The following is a 19,758-nucleotide window of genomic DNA, read 5'->3' on the forward strand; positions in this document are numbered from 1 at the left end:
GACTGGATGAAGCACAAGCTGGAATCAAGACTGCCGGGAGAAATATCGATAACCTCAGATATGGAGATGACACCACCCTTATGGCAGAAAGCAAAGAATGAATGAGCCTCTTGATGAAAGTGAAAGAGGAGAGTGGAAAAAGTTGGCTTAAAGCTCAACATTCAGAAAACTAAGATCATGGCATCCAGTCCCATCACTTCATGGCAAATAGATGGGGAAACGATGGAAACAGTGAGAGACTTTATTTTTGGGGGCTCCAAAATCACTGCAGATGGTGACTGCAGCCATGAAATTAAAAGATGTTTGCTCCTTGGAAGAAAAGTTTTGACCAGCTTAGACAGCATATTAAAAAGCAGAGGCATTACTTTGCCAACAAAGGTCCACCTAGTCAAAGCTATGGTTTTTCCAGTGGTCACGTATGGATGTGAGAGTTGGACCATACAAAAGGCTGAGGGCCGAAGAATTGATGGATTTGAACTGTGCTGTTGGAGAGGACTCTTGAGAGTGCCTTGGACTGTAATGAGATCCAACCAGTTCATCCTAAAGGAAATCAGTCCTGATTGGAATATTCACTGGAAGGACTGATGCTGAAGCTGAAACTCCAATACTTCGGCCACCTGATGAGCAGGACTGATTCATTTGAAAAGACCCTGATGCTGGGAAAGATTGAGGGCAGGAGGAGAAGGGGACGACAGAGGATGAGATGGTTGGATGGTATCACTGACTCAGTGGACATGAGTTTGAGTAAACTCTGGGAATTGGTGCTGGACAGGGAGGCCTGGCATGCTGCAGTCCATGGGGTCACAAAGAGTCGGATATAACTGAGCGACTGAACTTGAACAGAAACCTGCATATAAGTTAAATAAGCAGGGTGACAATATACAGCCTTGATGTACTCCATTCCCAGTTTTGAACCAGTCCGTGTTCCACATCCAGTTCAAACTGTTGCTTCTTGACCTGCATATGTTTCTCAGGAAGCAGGTAAGGTGGTCTGGTATTCCCATCTCTTGAAGAAATTTCCACAGTTTGTTGCGATCCACAGTCTGTTGTGATCCACAGTCAAAGTCTTTAGTGTAGTCCATGAAGCAGATGTATTTCTGGCTCATCTGTTAATCCCAAGCTCCTATTTTATCCCTTCACCCCGTATTTCTTCTCTGGTGATCATAAGTTTGTCGCCTATTTCTGTTTCGTAAATAAGTTCATTTGTATCCATTTTTCTAGATTTTACATGTAATTGATATCACGTAATATTTGTCTTTGTCTGACTTACTTCACGCAGCATAGTAATCCACAGGTGCATCCATGTTGCCACAAGCGGCATTATTTCATTCTTTTCTGGCTAGTAACATTCCAGTGTGTGTGTGTGCGTGTGTGTGTGTGTGTGTGTGCATGTGTGTGTGTGTTTGTGCGTGTGTGTGCGTGCGTGGCATCTTCCTTGCCATTCAGCTGTCAGTGGTCACTTAGGAGGCATTTGGGTCTTGGCTATTGTAGGTAGTGTTGCAATGAATGTTGGGCTGCAAGTGTCTTTTCGAATTATGGTTTTCTCTGGTTATATGCCCAAGCGTGGGATTGCCAGATCCATAGGGTAGGTGTCGTTTTAGCTTTTCCATAAAAACCCGAATACTCTACTCCATAGTGGGGGCGACCCTTGCACATTCCCACCAAGAGTATAGGAGGGCTCCCTTTTATCCAGGTCCTCACTCACAGCTATTGTTTGTAGACACTTATAAAAATTATTTTTTTGCAGTATAGCTGCTTTACAATGCTGTGTCAGTTTCTGCTGCATAGCAGAGTGAATTGGCTATATACGTATATATATGTATATGTATATGCCTTATTTTTGGATTTCCTTCCCAGTTATGCCACCAGAAAAGACTGAGCAGATTTCATGGTGCTAGACAGCAGGTTCTGATTAGTTACCTGTGTTATAAGATCCCCTGGAGAAGGAAATGGCAACCCAACCAGTATTCTTGCCTGGAAAATCCCATGGCTGGAGGCGCCTGGCAGGCTACAGTCCATGGCCTTGCAAAGAGTTGGAAACGGCTGAGCGACTTCACTTTCGCTTCACTTTCCTACATAGCAGCGTATATCTTTAGTATACAGCCCACAGGACTCTCCAGGCCAGAGTACTGGAGTGGGGAGCCTTTCCCGTCTCCAGGCGATCTTCCCAACCCAGGGATCGAACCCAGGTCTCCTGCCTTGCAGGCGGATTCTTTATCAGCTGAGCCACCAGGCAAGCCCCAAAGTGAAAATGAAAGTCACTCAGTCGTGTCCGACTCTTTGCGACCCCATGGACCATACAGCCCATAGAATTCTTCAGGCCAGAATACTGGAGTGGGTAGCCATTCCCTTCTCCAGGGGATCTTCCCAACCCAGGGATTGAACCCTGGTCTCCCGCACTGCAGGTGGATTTTTCTGTAGCTCAAACGGTGAAGAATCTGCCTGCAACACAGGAGACCCAGGTTTGATTCCTGGGACAGGAAGATCCTTTGGAGAAGGGAATGGCTACCCACTCCAGTATCCTTGCCTGAAGGATCCCACGGACAGAAGAGCCTGGCGGGCTACAGTCCACGGGGTTGCAGAGAGTCGGACATGACTGAGCGACTTCACCACTGCGAGTGTGCGTCTTTAGGTCCCAATGTCCCAATTCCCTCTGCCCCAGCCTTGCACGTGTTCTCTATGTCTGTGTCTCTATTTCTCCATAACATAAAAGCTCACTTTATCATTTTTGGGGTTCAACATAGGAACGACATCATACAATGTGGGTTTTACTCTTTCTGAAGGACTATGCTCTCTTTGACAGTCTCTAAGCCCATTCACAGCTCTGCAAATGGCACGATTCGGTTCATCTTATGAACACTACCCCACTGTACATACGACACACAGCGTGTTTGTCCATCACCCTGTTGTTGAATGTCTAGGCTGCTTCCATGTCTTGTTTTTTTAAATAGAGTTGTGTGAACATTGAGGTGCCTCTATCTTTCGGAATTACGGTTTTTTACAGGTGTATGAAGTAGACATTGTTATGAAACCCATTCTGACTGCTGCGAACTGATACCTTATTTTAGATTTGATTTCAATTCCTCTAATCATTTTCAGCGTTGAGCATGTCGTCATAGACTTTCTACTTATATAAAAAGAGTGAGCAAACTACCTCCTGAAACTGACGCCAGGAACCGTGCAGGCTGTGCCTTTTCCAAGCTCCTCGAGACCAGAGGTTTGGACCAGCATCCTTTAGGAGCACTGGGGACTCTGGTCCCAGCCGGAGCCAACCAGGCCGTACAGGTTTAAGAAGGGGCTCAACTGAGGGCACCCTGCCCGGCTGTCTGGACCCCACCCCAATCCAGCTGTGGCACCAAACCCTGGCCAGGGCCAAGAACAGGACAGGATCACAAGGCAAAAGGCCGAGGCTATGAAGTAGCCACTGCTTGTCTTCACTTCCCTTTCATTCCCTGATGCCAGAGCTCTGCTGGAGGATAGCTGACTTGCCGAGTTGTGCTTCTTGACAGCGCCTGATTGAGGTATTTCGTATCCATGAGTATATCTGTTCTATTCTTTTTGGATTATTTTACCACAGAGATCATTGCAGAAAGTGGGGCAGAGTGCTGGACACGGGTGTTTGTAGAGCACTACAGAAACGGGGGGAGAGGAAGGAAGGAATGAGCTAATCCTGTGGACTATCCCTCAGAGTTTCAGATTTCTGTTTGTTAGAGACACAGATGTCCATGTATACGTGGAAGGAAGGAGATAACCCTTTTGATTATCTATTACAAACGCAGACTGCTGTGTCTGTGTGAGTCCCGACACCCGGATTAATATCGGACCCTTCAATTTTGGGGGGAGCCCTTTGGATTCTCAGGGACTCTTCTTGGTTGTAAATTACTTGTTTTGCGTCTGTTTCTTCATTTCTCCCCAAAGGGGCAGGATACGGTCTTGTCGCCCTCTGCCTCGCTGACTCCACTTGGAGAGTGAGCCTTCAGACGCCGTCCAGCGGCAGCACCTCCCAGCGGCAGCACCTCCCAGCGGCAGCACCTCCCAGTGGCAGTGGCATTTCTCACGGCTGAGTGCTCGGTCGCCACGCACGTGTGCCACAGCGCCCCAAGGCTTTATCTGTCGGGGCGTACTCTGCGTTTCCCTGTTGTGGATGTTGTAAGCAGTGCTGCAGTGCGTGTTGGGGTGCGAGTATATTTTTGAATGGTGGGTTTTCGGGGGTACAGGGCCCGCTCTGGGTGTGTCACACCCCAGGTTTAGCTTCCCTTGATATTTTTTTCAAGCACTGGGAAACTGTCCATTAGATTGGAGTTGCCCGTGTACATTCCCACCAAGAGTGGAGGGGGCTTCCCTTTCCTCCAGACTCTCTCCGCCATTTATCATCTGTAGACTTGTGAGGATGGCCATTCTGACTGGTGGGATTGGATTTCTCATCATTTTGATTGGCTTGCCTGCACGAATTAAGGATACTGAGCATCTGGCCCTGTGGTGGAGTTTTCGGGGTTTTTTTCTTTTTCCTTCAAGTGTGTGAAGAAAATTTACCTGTGCAAGTTGGCGTCTTGAGTCACTTGTGTTGCAAATTATTTCTGCAGTAATCACCCCAGGGCATGTTCCGAGGGCAGCTGTGATTAAGGGCACCCCATCGTCTCTATGCAACTGGGTCCTTTAAGCTTTAATCTGTCAGAGATTTTGCTGGTTCTGTGTTTTCATACTGTATGTAGTGTGACAGTGAAGGATCGGGGGCAAGTGTCTTTGAATGACAGTTTCTCAAGATACAGGCCCATGTATGGGAAGGTCAGATCCTAAGGTTAGCCTCTCTTGATAGTATTTGTGTGTGTGGCATTTCAACACTGTCCATCACACTGGACCTGGCCGATGTACACTGTTACCCACAACATAGGGAAGTTCCCTTTCCTCTGCTGTCTCCCACATTTAATGTTTGTAGGTTTTGAGGATGTCTGTTATGACAGGTGAGATGTGAATTCTCTTTGCTCTTTTGATTGACATCCCTACAGTATTAGGGATGCTGAGATCTTGTTCTGTGGTGGATGTTGGGGTATTTTGTTCCTTAAAGGGTATGAGGATAACTGACCACCGGCATTGGGCTTTTTGAAACTCAGGAGCTTTGTGAATTTTTTATTTATTTTTATTTTTATTTTTTTGCATTACTTAGGCAGGATGTCGGAGAAGGCAATGGCACCCCACTCCAGTACTTTTGCCTGGAAAATCCCATGGATGGAGGAGCCTGGTAGGCTGCAGTCCATGGGGTCGCACAGAGTCCGACACAACTGAAGCGACTCAGCAGCAGCAGCAGCAGCAGGCCTTGCGGGTGAGAGGACCAGGAAGCGCCAGGGCGCAAGGTGTAGTTACAGACAGTGTCCACACGATGGCAGCACCATCCATGCCCAACTCTCCTTCCTGGGCCAACTAGTGAAAGGGAAAGTGAAGTCCTCAGTCCTGGCCGACTCTTTGCGACCCTTGGACTGTAGCCCACCGAGCTCCTCCATCCATGGGATTCTCCAGGCAAGAATACTGGAGTGGGTTGCCATTTCCTTCTCCAGGGGATCTTCCCGATCCAGGGATCGAACCCAGGTCTCCCACATTGCAGGCAGACACTTTAACCTCTGCACCACCAGGGAAGCCCTTAGAGCCGAACGGCCAGCTAGAGCCGAGGGCAAAGTGGGACTCCCAGGACTGAACGAAAGTGGGATGTGCCTGACGACGCACTTTAGGGCTTCAGCCTCACTATTTCTTCCCCCTCAAGCTGCTCACCTCCCATCTCAGAACGAAAGCCAGCCTTGGACACAGCACCCTGCTGAGGGCTTCGGTGGCTGCACACACAGGAACGAGGCTTGGGGTGCGAACCCAGGTCAAGTGCAGGCTCGGTGACTTTCTCGCCACAGTCCCAGTGGAGACTCCGGTCTCAGCCCGAGCAGAGGACACACCGGAAGTTAAAGCGGTTGCTCACCGAGGCCACTCTGCCAGGCCGTCCCGACCTAGCTGCAGTGCAGGCAGGGCACTCCAGCTGGCTCAGGCGCCAGGGACAGCGGAGCAGCCCAAGGCAGGGAGGGCGGAGGGGCTAGAAGAGGCATTTCCCTTCCCTTTCATGCCACCCACGTGCTGTGGTTTGAAGGTCCCGCCAGTGTCTGTTGGAGGAGAGGTGATCTGAACAGCGGCGCGTGCTCTGAGCGCACACCAGCCTGATGCAGGTCTCCAGTCTCCAGGACAATATCGATCCTATACTCCTGGGGCGTCTTTGGCCACAGAGCTTATTTGAGAAGGCCCAGCAATGTGCTCCGGTCCTTGTAGTTTCTCTCTCCCTGATACAGGCCTCTGCATATGAGGAAAAACGGATGGAAAGAACCCCCCTCCTTCCTTCCTCATACACACAGAAATCTCCGTCTAAGCTCTAACAGGGACCTGTAATCAATACTGCAGAGAGGATCTGCTTCCTTCCGGATATGCACTGAAAATCGTGTGGCTAGATAACGGACCAGCACGTGATGCTCAGCTCGGTGCTCGACCTTCTGCAACGAGCTATGTCCAAAACAGACTAGACTACACAGACTCTGTGGAAAAGTCATGCCCGAATCAGCCGGCGGGACACCGAGGACACGTGCACCGCTAGAAATCGACCACTGCGACGGCGCATCAGCTGGACGCGAGAGGGAGGGGCGCAAGGAGGGAAGGAAAGAAAGGGAAGGGAAGCCACGCCTCCTTTCTTTCCTCCCACCTCCCTGGCTTGGGCTGCGAAACTCACCCTTGGGGCCCAGGGCTGGGCCGAGTTAGGGTCCACACAGCCTAGCAGCCCGAGGACACCTCCACTGCCTGCTCAGCTCTGGCTCAGAGGCGGGCACGAAGAAGTGCTGCCACCTCCTGGACATTTCCTCTAACAACAACTTCCCCCATTTATGTTCCCTTCTGATTCACAAGGCCTGGGTTGTGTCAATAACCCCTATTCTCAGGAAATAGCCTGCAATAGATAATGCCCCCCCAAAAACTGAATCTCAGCTGACTTTCAGGAAGTCAATTTGAAGAGGTAATTGTACTCACACTGGTGGTAGACAGAGAAATAAGTAAATAATCCATACCCCAAGATGCTCAAGATCCCTAATATTTAGGAGAATGCCAAGCAAACCTACAAAAGAGGGGCCACTCCTCCAAGCAGGAGGTCCATTCATTAAGTCTACAAACAGTAACTGCTGGAGCGACCAAGGAGGAAAGGAGCCCGCCTACACTGTTGTTGGGAATGGGTATTGCTAAGAGCCACCGTAAAACGCTCTCTGACATCACGCTTACAGCAGAACAGGCCCCTGATCTGCCATTTTCTCTCCTGGATGTATGTCCAGAGAAAGCTCCAACTGGAAGAGAATGCACCCCAACCTTCATGGCGGCACCGTTTCCCTGCGCCCACGCACAGCAACCAGCAAACTGTCCACCCGGAAACGAGTGGAAAAGGAAGCTGTGCTAGAAATAGACGACGCACTGTGAGCCAGAAAAGGGACGAGATGCGCCACTGGCAGGAACACGGGTGCACCCACGGAGACCCTCCACCAACTGAGCTGCTTTACACAGAGGAGGCCCAGGAAGACTCCCTATCACACGTGGATGGGGTTGGGGCATAGACGGAAGAGACCAGCTTTGCGAACGACAGAGTGGCTCAGAGACTTCAGCCAGAGAAGTAGGCTTACAGACGCGGAGGAGACGGTGCGGCGGCAAGGGAGGAGGCCTGGATTGACATGCACAGAAATATATACGTGTGTGTGTGTGTGTGTAACAGATAATATAGAAGGGCCTGAGATTGAGGAGGCCTGGATTAATATACATAGAAATACATGTGTGTGTGTGTGTGTGTGTGTGTGTAACAGATAACATAGAAGGGCCTGAGATTCAGCACATGGAACGCTCTCAAACTTCTGGAATTCTCAACAGCAAAAGAATCCAGAAGTGAAGAGATATGCTCTATGTATAAATCAAGGAGAGCAAACCAGTCCATCCTAAAGCAAATCAGTCAAATCACTGGAAGGAATGACGCTGAAGCTGAAGCTCCCATCCTTTGGCCACCTGATGCAAAGAACTGACTCACTGGAAGGACTGACGCTGAAGCTGAAGCTCCCATCCTTTGGCCACCTGGTGCAAAGAACTGACTCACTGGAAAAGACCCTGATGCTGGGAAAGACTGAAGGCAGGAGGAGAAGGAAGGAGGAGAGGATGAGATGGCTGGATGGCATCACCGACTCGATGGATGTGAGTTTGAGTGAACTCCGGGAGACAGTGATGGACCGGGAGGCCTGGCGTGCTGCAGTCCATGGGGTTGCAAAGAGCAGGACACAACTGAGCGACTGAACCGAGCCGATACGTCGAGTCAAGCTGCTGTACATCAAAAACAAACAACAGTGTAAATCAACTATACTCCAACGTGTCGTAAAAATGGAACTGGAAAAAAAGAGTAATAAAAGAAAAGGCCTTGCAGAATGCTCTGTCCTCCTTGTCTTGGGCTGCTTGGTATTACGTCCCTGGAGCCTGAGCCAGCTTGAGTCCCATGGCTGAACTGCTCTGGGGCTGAGAGGCCTGGCGTGCGTGGGCTTGTAACCGAGCCCCACTTTGCTCCTGGAACACATCTGTTTTGCTCCCGATACGACCGCAGTCTCCAGATCTAGGTAGACTGTCCTACAGCTAAAGCAAGCCTGGTACCCCTGAGCGACGGTGGGCCTTCTGGCCAGGAGGAGTTTAAAAAACCTCACGTAGCCTCTGCGTGCCCTGGGGTAAGGTCCCCACCTCAGCCTCCCCGCTCCAAGTTACCCCTTCTATGAATCACCGGCCACTGAGGAGGCCGTTTTTTCAAGGCTTGGGATGTTTGTTTTGTCTCGGGTTGAATCTTAAGGGGGCATGAGTGGTGAGATGCAGGCCGGTAGTTCTTTGCTCAGGCGCGTTCTTCATGAAGAACACAACCCCTAAGGCTCTAGCTCCCCCAGTAAGCACAGGAGGTGTAAAGAAAGGCTACTCATGGGTGTTGCCCGTAACAACTTTAGTGTGTAAAAGTATCAGGACTACAGTATCTTTTCCTGTATATTTTTGTCTCCTTTGTCGAAGATTAATTGATGAGATGCTTGTGGGTTTATCTGTGAGCCCTGTATTCCCTTCTATGGATCTATATGTCCATTCTACGACAGGGGCATGCTGCTTTGATGACCGTAGCTTTGCAGTGCTGTGTAAAGTTTGGGAGACTTATGCCTTGTCGTACGTTCTTTCTCTTTGGGATTGCTTTTTGCAATTCTGGGTCTTTTGTGGTTCCATAAAAATTTTAACAATTACTTTCCCTCGTGTTGTGAAAAACATCATCAGTAATTGGGAGAGGTATCGCAAGCCAATGATTTATTTTTTTAAAGCAGACACCCTAATCCAGGTGGTTGTAAATAGTTTTATTTTTTTAAAAAATCACCCCAACAGCAATCTCCCACCCAACCCCCAAGTCATTGCAACTTGCGGGGGAGAGGTCTGTACACGTGTCCCCAGACAGACCCCAAATGGCCTTTACAATTTGGCGCCGCTTATCACATTGTGCTTCCCAAGAGCCCTAAGAAAACCCCTTGTAGAAAAATACTTTACAAGGAATACGCTCTAATCTCAGCCAGAGAAAAATACAGCTTTTAGGGGGTGGGAGGGGCATGTCACGGGGGGCTGTACTGAAAATGCATAGGCAGGCAGGACGCTCACCGGGAGACATGTGTCAGGAAACGTCGATTCTGGGGTGACCAGTCCCCGTGAGAAGACAGAGGAATATTGCATATGAGAAGGCCGGCCGCAACCAGGAGGCTCACCTGCGGGGCCCAGCTACAGACGTCTGGGGGAGTGGCGGAGGCCTCGGCCCAAGGATGGGGGTGCTGGCCGGGTTCAGGGCGCGTCTTCCTCCAGCAGGCAGAGCTGGCTCTGAGACCATCCCCACCCTAATCGTGCAGAGGGGTCAGCCCGGATGGGGCACACGGCAATGCGCAGTGACCCAGCGTGCAAACAACACAGCTCTGGGGTCCTCACCAAGCCCCTTGAGGGGAAGAGCGTTATTCTGGGGACACAGGGGTGCAAGGTGGAAGGTGCGGGAGGGTGGCGCCTCTGTTTTCCTGGGACCCTATTAAGAGCTGGGCAGGGTCCAAGCCCGGCCGGAGAACTGGCTAAATGCTTTTTGCCCACCTCCATCCCCGGGGTGGGGTGGGGGCCCCAGCCCTGACCTCCAGGTAGATGTCCCGGGCCCTTCTCCAAACCCAAAGGTAGCAGAACATGAGGAAAACCATTTTAAGCGATGCTGGTGCTTCCAGATTTTCAAGCAAGAATCAACTTCCCTCCACAACTCCTTTGGACACTGTCGCCCCCAGGAGTGAGGAGGAATGGCCTGTCTCCCCCCGCCCCTCCAGTCTCTCCATCTGCTTCTGTCCCTTCCTCCGCTGACCTGGTGAGGAGCTGGATCCCCTCACATGCATCCTGTTTCCAAGGTTCCCCATCTTCATGGTCACAGCAGGTGAAGGGAACACCCCTGGGTCTTCAGTCCGAAAACGATTCCCTCCCGCCCTGAGGGGCCTGGGCTGAGAAGGGTGCACTCGTACGGAGCAATGGTCATGTGTCCAATGAAAGCAGCGGGAGAGATGGACAGCCTGAAGCCTGCTTTGTGAAAGCTCACCCAGCGGGCCCAGAAATGCGATCGCAAGTCACAGAGGCTTCGACCAGAGTCTCAGAAATGGAAGAACTGCTCAGAGGGCCTGGGATTTGAGATGCCCCGGCTCCAAGTCTGCTAAGTGCGGCATGGGAGGATGTGCCGGTGAGCCCTGGACCCAGATTCTGGAGAGAAGGGGGTTGGCCCCCTTCCGTCTTTCCTGGCGGGAGGCCGTCCAGATCAAGTAGCTCCCAGCCTCACCCTAGATGCTCCCTAAGAAACTAACCATCCCTGAGAAGCTGCACATCCCTGCCTGTGACCACGCAGCTGGGATCGGCTCCTCTTGCTCACCTCCTGAGACAGGGAGTTCACTCCTGCCCTGAAGTCACTCGGCTCCACAGCTCTGCTGGGCGATCGCTCCCTGCGTGGCGCTGAGCTGTGCCCACACTGGATGCTCTTCCCAGGGGCCCTGCAGGGACCTGGAGTAGCCCCTTTACTCCTGGCTGAGCGACCTGCCTTCACTTCTATTGGGTGCCCTGCCCCACCCTGGCACATCTCAGAGGCCCAGTTGGAGAAAGACCTCAATGTCACTGGAACAGGCCCAGACCCCTGCCTCCACAGATCTGGAGGACAAAGTCCGATCTGAGCCTGCCCGATGACAGACGGACGAGCGGGTGGCCACATCTCCAGTCTGGCTGCAGGCGTGGGAGCCAGGATCTTCCTGGATGTCCAGATCACGGGCCGACTTCAGAGCATCCGTGGGCCGCTGGGGCCGGGCGCTCGCGGGGACCGGCTGGTCTGGGCCAGCGGGTTGCGGCTGATGATCAGCTCCACGACATCGCCCGCGTCGGCCAGGAGCGGCACGGCCAGGCAGCAGTCAAGGTCCCGCGTGCGGATGTGGTTGACCTGCACAAGCACACCCATGGGGCAGACGGCACCCACTCAGCCTGGGCTCAAGCGGGTGAGGACTTCCCAACACACAGACCCTGCCCGGCCTGGACACGTGTCGTTCTGCACACTGACACAGAGGCAGGCACTCCCATTTAACTCTCTTAACCCTTCCACGCATCCTTCACCCTCCAACACCTGCACCTTTTCTCTGTTTGTTAACATCACAAGCAGACCACACGCTGAGCCTCCTGCCCAGCAGGGGCATGAGCAAGGGGGTGCCCACTCACATTTCCCAGACTCCCTTGCTGTGAGATCGCATGACTTAGTTGCCATGGAGTCTGGGGCACTTCCTAGAGGGTGGACCCTCCCCGAGCCCAGGTGGAATAAGACCCGCGGTGGACGTATAGGAGAGGCGACAAACAAATGCCCATGTGCGTTAAATCACTGAGATCTGGTGACTTCTCTGTTGGTCCAGTGGCTAAGAATCTGCCCGCTGATGCAGGGGACCTGGGTTCAATCCCCGGTCCAGGAAGATCCCACATGCCACAGGGCAACTAAGCCAGCGTGCTCTGGCTACTGAGCCAGCGTGCTCCGGCTACTGAAGCCACCAGCATATCCTACAGCCTGGGCTCTGCAACGAGAGAAGCCACGGCAGTGAGAAGTCCATGCGCCCCCACTAGGGAAAGCCTGAGCACAGCCACCAACAGCGAGCACAGCCAAAACTAAAATAGAAATATTTCAGGCAAGCAGTACTTAAAAACCACTGGGATGTGGGCTTGTTTGTTACCGCAGCATAACTTAGCCTAACCTCACTGATATAACTGTGCGGTCAGCCCCTTCTCTCAGATGAAGCAGCTGGCTCTCAGAGACGGGAAGCCACCTGCCCAAGGCCACTCAGCCAGGGTAGACGTTGGGCTTTCTCCCCACCCTGGGGCTAGGGAAGACCACTCCATCAAAGGTACCCAGACCCTGGCGTTACCTGGAGAACCCGGTCAAAGGGCCGGAGACCCCCTCGCTGGGCTGGCCCATCAGGGCGCACGCTGTGGACGTAGACGCCCTTCTCCAGGAGGCCGTCTGAGACGCTGAAACCGAAGTCACTCCGTACGGGGTCCTTGTGCAGTGTCACCTGGGAGCCGGAGGAGGGGGCCTCTGGAGCCCTGACCTTCCCCCAGCATCCCACAGGTGCCCGAGTCCCTTGGGCTGGCATCGGATGCCTCTCAGACTCAGCCCCAGCCCACCTGGATGCCCCCCCCAACCTCTGGGGCCCCTCAGTCTGCAGCACTCAGTCACCGCAGAAGCCACAGAAACAGAGTTCCCTTACACTCCTTTCCAGTCTTCCCACTTCCATACCAGAACAACGTCTCCACAGGGTGCCATGTGCGCTCCCAGCCTCTGACACTTCCCATTGCCCTGCCCACCAAAGAGCTCAGAACCCTCTGAAGGCGATTATGGGGCGAGAGGTTTCTTTCCTCCTCTGTATTTTATTTTCCTAGACTGTAGCCTAGTTGACAAAAATGCTGGCCTTTCCTTTAAGTAGTGATATACATGCACGCATACACAGGTATGGGCTTCCCTGGAGACGCTAGTGGTAATGAATCCGCCTGCCAACGCAGGAGACGCAAGAGACGCTGTTTCGATTCCTGGGTCGGGAAGATCCCCTGGAATAGGAAGTGGCAACCCCCTCCAGTATTCTTGCCTGGAGAATGCCACGGACAGAGGAGCCTGGCGCCTACAGTCCATGGGTCATAGAGAGTTGAACTCAACGGAGCGATTAAACCACCACTGCCACACGTGTATCGACACACACACACGACAAGCTCACATACTGTATATGCTCACACACACAATCACTTAAGTGGGATAAAAGTGAGTCCACTTAAAGAAAAGCACCACGTGTGTGTGTGTGTGTGTGTGTGTGTGTGCACCCAAATGGCAGGAGTTTGGGAAAACTCTCCCTTCTACCTAATCTTGTGTTTTACTGGTGGAGGAGAATGAAGCCTGGAGAGGAGTGGGGTCCCCCTGGGGCCGCATCAGGACATGTGCCCTGGCCTCCCGTGCACCCCGAGCCCCAGCACCCACCTTGTGCATCTCCACGGGCGTTGGCAGCAGCAGCTCCCGCGTCTCTTCGGGGGAGGCTCGTAGCTCCCGGCTCCTCCTCCAGGGCCCGTGGCCGGGCCTGCCCTCCAGGGCCACGCTCTGCACGGTGCCTGTCATGATGGATGCCTGAGGGGACACAGCCCTCCACTCAGACGCTTCCCGCTCTGTCTGCCATCAGCAACTTTGGCAAGCGTATCCGAAACAGTTACTAAAGCTGATCACATCCTTGGCCACCAAGAAAGAAGTCTTACAAAAACTCCCAAGAGTTAGGATCAAATCAAATGCACTTTCACAACCCAGTGTGAATGGGTTTTAAAGTTGGCATCAAAATATAAAACCAAACATATGCAGTTCCAAAACCAAACACCCCGCTTCTAGAAGTGTAATTAAAGGGCTTCAGTAGAAATCACAATGGAAATTTTTTAAATATTAGGAATTGAATAGACCTTAAAAGTACCACAACTTGAAGTTTATGGGATGCAGTCAAGCAAGGGCTTACAGGTAAATCCGTATCTTTAAATGTTAGGAAGCAAGAAAGACTGAAAATTAAGGAGTTGAGAAACCAGGAAAAGTATCAGGACTTAAAACACAAGTAAAGTAGAAGGAAGGGATACGGAAGCAAAATGTGCAAAAGGGTTAGACAAAACACCAATGGAACGTGAGTGAGAATGCATAAAACTGAAACTTGACTCTGATGAGCCAAGCACTTGGCAAGACTAACAGTGAAAAAAAGCTCAATCAAAAATCCAAGGAGCAAAAGCATGGCACGAAGCACAGACACAGAGTGCAGATCACTGATCTCGGAGCGGGCAGGCGCTCCAGGAGCGACCCGTGAGGACCCCGCCTGCGTCTCCCTCGCAGCCTGCCCCAGCATGGGGGATGCAGACCTCACTGCAGCCACGCTCACCTCCCAGCCCTGCACTGCCTGCTGTTACCGATGCTGACATCCAGAAGCTTCCCCTGGGCACGCTCACAGCCATGTCACACCACTGTACTGCACACACACACACACACACACAACTGCCCTTCTGCATCAACATGTGCACACCCGGACACGCGTTGTGATAATATGCTGCACTGTGCATGCCTGAGCATGCTTACACACATGCACACACATGCTCCAAGCATGCTCGCAGCTGCACATCCCCGGTCGCACATGTGCCCATCGTGCGTGTGTGCAGCGCCTTCCCCGGGAGGAGGCCAGTGCGTGCATTCACACACACTGCACGGGAGCACACTGCCACCACCGTGCTGCCTCCCACGGGCACACGCACCTCCAGCTCCCTCAGCAGCTCCGACTGACCGCACGACTCCAGGTCTTCGAGGGCCTCCCCGAACGTGTGCCAGAAGCCCTCCTCGCGGCTGGGGCCAGGGGCTGGGCTGCAACGTAGGAACCAGAGAGCGTCAACTCCCGGGGGCGGGCGGGCGGGCAGGGGTCTGAGGCGTCTTCCAGGCCCTGGGGACCCTGCGCTGGGCTCAGGGGGGGCCAGAGGGTGGGCAGGCGGGCGGGCTGGAAGGCAGGTGTCCTTGGCGGCAGTGCTGGGGCCCCAGGGCAGTGGCTGGTGACACAGAATGGGGGGGAGACGCGGTGAGGGGCCACCGGGACTGGCGGTGAGCAGCTAGAACGGGGGCAGATGAGACGGGGCGGAGAGCGGTGACACAGGACGCCTGGGGAGAGAGACAGACGGACAGACAGACGGACAGAGAGACAGACAAGAGAGGAGATCCATGGTGCAGCCCCGGAGGACAGCCCCTGGCCTCCCCTCCCCGCCCAGACACAAGGCGTCACAGGACAGTGACAGACGCAGCTGGAGCCGGCGTGGACACGGACGGATGAGGATGGAGGGTCTGGGCTGGGGAAAGGGCTGCCCCCGCGATTTCTATCACAGGAGGTCGGGCCCCTTCTCGGCTCTAGACTCGGGCCCCATCAGAACTCAACAAGCCAGTTTCCTGCTTCACTGCCTGCAACGCCCTTCACTATCGACACAGCCCCAGCCATTATCAAGTGTGCCGTGGTGTGCAAAGCACTCTCTCTCTCTCCGGAAGGCACCCAGGCTTTTATCTCCTGGGGAGCCGCCAGGACGATGATACAAAAGGGGCGGCCCCCTGCCTTCCCATTTCAGAGATGAGAAGACGGAGACTGAAGGCCGTGCGCTGCGTTCAAGTCCATTCTACAGGCGCGCCGAGCCAGGCCCTCTGCTGGGTGTAGGTCCATGCTACAGGCGCGCCGAGCCAGGCCCTCTTGGGTGCAGGTCCATGCTACAGGCGCACTGAGCCAGGCCCTCTTGGGTGCAGGTCCATGCTACAGGCGCACTGAGCCAGGCCCTCTCCTGGGTGCAGGTCCATGCTACAGGCGCACTGAGCCAGGCCCTCTGCTGGGTGCAGGTCCATGCTACAGCCGCGCCGAGCCAGGCCCTCTGCTGGGTGCAGGTCCATGCTACAGGCGCGCCGAGCCAGGCCCTCTCCTGGGTGCAGGTCCATGCTACAGATGCGCCGAGCCAGGCCCTCTGCTGGGTGCAGGTCCATGCTACAGATGCGCCGAGCCAGGCCCTCTCCTGGGTGCAGGTCCATGCTACAGGCGCGCCGAGCCAGGCCCTCTGCTGGGTGCAGGTCCATGCTACAGGCGCGCCGAGCCAGGCCCTCTCCTGGGTGCAGGTCCATGCTATAGGCGCGCCGAGCCAGGCCCTCTCCTGGGTGCAGGTCCATGCTACAGGTGCGCTGAGCCAGGCCCTCTCCTGGGTGCAGGGCCATGGAGGGGACTAAGGTGAGGGCCCTGATCTCACGGCGTGTGTGCATGAAGCTACTGGGTGCCAGGCTGAGTTAGCGGTGCCACGTAGAAGACTCGACAGCCAGGTCATTAACAGGGAGATCCAAGGTGGCCAGAGCCACCAGCAGGCTCATGTGCACAGCCATGGGTTTCAGCAGAGGGAAGCAGGCCTCTTCTTTACGAGACTCAGGGAAGCCTGCCACGGGGAGGGGAACTTGAGCCTGGTCTGATGGATGAGCAGGCGTCGGCCCAGAAAGGGGAGGGGACAGCACTCTCGGCAGCAGGCACGGCCGGGTCGAAAGCACGGAGGTGGGAAGAGGGCAGCTGGGACTCCCTGGGATCACTCGTCGCAGGAGCAGTGGGCAGCTGAATTCCCCCGAAGACACTGCCACAAACACCATCACACCCACGGCCCAGGGCTGGTGCTCGTGACCACAGCCACCCCGGGGGGCCACTGCCATCTGAGCCAAGTCGGGAGGGTCCGGATTCAATGTCTCAGGTTCTGAGAAGAGCGGATCGCCAGACACGGAGTGGGGTGGGGGAGTCAACCAGGCTGCCTCCCTGCCCCCCACCTGGGCCTCCTGAAATGGAGACGGCTCTGCTCCACGCTTGCTCTCCTCTCCCGGGAGGTGCCTCTCCTGGGGGCCACACGAGACTCATCCATCACACCCACTGCCCAGGCACAGGAACCAGCTCCCTAAGCCCGTCCCAGCCGAGAGGCCAAGCCTGCCTCCTCCCCTGGGGTGCTCCCCACCCCCCACAGACCTAGTGGGCAGCTCCCAGTCCTCCTCCTCCTCCTCCTCCTCGGGGAAGCTCTCATTGGCAGGGCCCGGGGTATAGCTCGTCCTCCGGGGCTCGGTCAGGGGGGGACTGCTTCTCAGCCGGCTGGACCGCCACTCCTGAGGGGTCACGGCCCGAGCTGCTGCCTGTGGAGTGTAGGAACCTGGCCGGGGGGAGAGAGAGAGCGTCGAACATCCTCTCCGTGTGCCCCGCTGGCCCTCCTTCCTGCCCCACCTCCAGCCTGGCGGGATGGCCTGGGAGAGGTCTTTCCCTCCTCTGGGCTTGCTGGACCACCCAGAACCCCTACCCTAGAACCCCGTGACCATCAGCAGAGTGAATGCCAGACCTCCAGGACCCTGTCCCAGCTCCGTGGGGCTCAGCGTGGCCAAGCCCTGCCTGAGAAGGGGTCCACTCTTGACCATCCCCTTCCCCCTGCCCTGAAGGTCCTGCCCTGTGGGGTGGTGCTGACCCAGGGCTGCAGATGGGGAAGCTCAAACAGAGTGGGCAGACACGCAGTGAGGGGTGACCAGGGCCAAGGGCCCCTGAGACTACCTCGAGGCCTCACCCCACTTCTCCCTGAGCTGGGCCTTGGGGAGTCCCCTGCAGTTCTGGGTCACAGAGATCACAAGATTCAGACGTCCCCCAAGGCCGCCCATGGGTCTCCACTTGCAGTGGGCAGGGGGGCGCATGTCCTGGGGGGTGGCCTCCCAAGTGGGTCTCATAGGAGGGATAGCAGGGGGCTTTCTACCTTCCTGTCTTTGATGGGATACAATCAGCACTGAACACTTGCTGCGTGCCAGCCATTGGGCTGGGAAGGGAGGAGGCAGAAGCCAGACCCCTTAGTCTCAAGCCTCATGGGGGAGATCTGAATGGGCAGCTTTGTGCCATGGATGCCAATCAAAGTCCAGGAAGGCCTGCGGTCCCCCCTCTGAGGGTGAGGGGCCGTCAGAATGGCTGACCGGGCCTGATCAGCTCTGCCATGAGGAACTGTCCCTAAGGGATGGAGCCAGCAGAGGAGCAAGGAGGCAGGGCAGGGGGAGGGCACGGCCCTGCAAAGGCCCAGAGACAGTACCGTGCTTGTCCAGGGGCCCGAGGCGTTACCTGGGCCCCCAAAGCCACCCTCTGTGGCCGAGCTGCCCCAGGACTCCACGGCACTGTCCACGCTGGGCACGGTGGGCGAGGATCGGGCTGCCAGCAGACCACCTTTCAGCGCCTCTGGCGGGTCTTCATCCGCGTCACTGGCTTCGCTGAGGCTGCCGGACTTGCGGGGTGCGAGGGGGCCTGGGAGGAAGAGCGGGTGTCACCGCTACTGGCTTCCGACCTTGGAGACAGAGATGTCCGTCTGTTTCCCTGCTTCTGCCTGGTTTGGGGAATCACAGGCCCCTGGGTGACCAAGTGGATAGGTGAGGTGGGAGGCAGGCTGGTGGGCACACCCATTTCACAGATGGGAACACTGAGGCTTTGGGAAAGCTGCACCACACACCCAAGGTCACATGTTGGGCAACAGTGGAGCCCAGATTCAAAGGAGAGCCCCAAAGTCTGGACTCGTGTCCACTCCCTACCAAAGCACGGGGGATAAACACAGGGGAAACTGAGGGATGTATAAGTGACAGCCGCAAGGGAAAACAAGCAGGCTCCTTAAGAGGCAGGAGGCCGAGGCAGGAGGTGATGAAGAGCATGGCTCAGGCCCACAGAGCTGCACAGTGGCTGTGTGACCTCGGGCGCATCACTCCGAGCCTCGGCTCCTCATTGTCCCCGGGACCCTCCCACCTCCACGGGGTGAGCAGCCGTCTTATGAGGCTGCGCCCTTGAAGCGGGCCACAGTGCCCCAGGGATCTCTCTCCCTAGGTGGGCTGGACGGCCCCCAGGGTGCGGGGTGAGGCTCACGGTCTAGCTGCTTCTTGATCTTCAGGGTGACGGTCTCGCCAGCCATCTGCAGGAGGTGGATGGCCTCGCTTAGTGGCCGGCCCTTGAGGCTAACGCTGTTGATGGCCAGGATACGGTCCCCGACGTGGATGGCGCCAGTCCTGGGGAGGGGGCACAGGGTAGAGGACGGGAGTTAGGGACTTGAAGTGGGGGGGGGCCTGCCCTCCGGGAACTCAGGAAACCCAAAGCACAAGCCTGGATGACCCCAGGTAAACCCACCTGTGGGGGATTAAAAAAAAAAAGCCAGTGTGATTGTGTTAATAGAGGCGTTGAGTCTTTCATCTGGGAGGGGATTGTTCCTGTTCAACTCCAAAGGTAGGTTCTGGAACCAGTGTTCAGCATGAATTCTGAGGATGTTTGCAAGGCCACTTGTGAAGTGAAAGTGAAAAGTCGCTCAGTCGTGTCCGACTGTGACCTGTGGACTGTAGCCCACCAAGCTCCTCTGTCCATGGCAAGAAACTAGCTACCAAATACTAATGTGGTCTTTTCAAGCTGAGCGCTGGAGAATTGATGCTTTTGAACTGTGGTGTTGGAGAAGAGTCTTGAGAATCCCTTGGACTGCAAGGAGATTCAACTTGTCCATCCTAAAGGAAATCAGCCCTGAATATTCATTGGAAGGACTGATGCTGTAGCTGAAACTCCAATACTTTGGTCACCTGAT

The 19,758-nt window shown here is 54.9% G+C and overlaps 1 protein-coding gene across 2 annotated transcripts in view; it reads right to left on the minus strand.

Annotated features, from left to right (window-relative positions):
* Nucleotides 1-9,439: 9,439 nt before the first annotated feature.
* Nucleotides 9,440-19,758, minus strand: part of GRIP2 (glutamate receptor interacting protein 2) — a 45,344-nt gene continuing 35,025 nt past the window's right edge. The window contains exons 18-24 of one of the 2 annotated variants that reach the window (XM_052639202.1): nt 19,059-19,198; nt 18,273-18,452; nt 17,157-17,334; nt 14,899-15,004; nt 13,607-13,750; nt 12,507-12,653; nt 9,440-11,542 (exon numbers count right to left, since the gene is read on the minus strand). In XM_052639202.1, the coding sequence (XP_052495162.1) occupies nt 11,384-11,542; nt 12,507-12,653; nt 13,607-13,750; nt 14,899-15,004; nt 17,157-17,334; nt 18,273-18,452; nt 19,059-19,198 (1,054 nt within the window). In that variant the 3' untranslated portion in view covers nt 9,440-11,383. Of the gene's footprint in view, nt 11,543-12,506; nt 12,654-13,606; nt 13,751-14,898; nt 15,005-15,031; nt 15,293-17,156; nt 17,335-18,272; nt 18,453-19,058; nt 19,199-19,758 lie in introns of those variants that run through there. The other variant, XM_052639277.1, reaches the window with a different exon arrangement.

The sequence above is a fragment of the Budorcas taxicolor genome, chromosome 1, assembly GCF_023091745.1.
Source record: "Budorcas taxicolor isolate Tak-1 chromosome 1, Takin1.1, whole genome shotgun sequence".
Classification (NCBI taxonomy): domain Eukaryota; kingdom Metazoa; phylum Chordata; class Mammalia; order Artiodactyla; family Bovidae; genus Budorcas; species Budorcas taxicolor.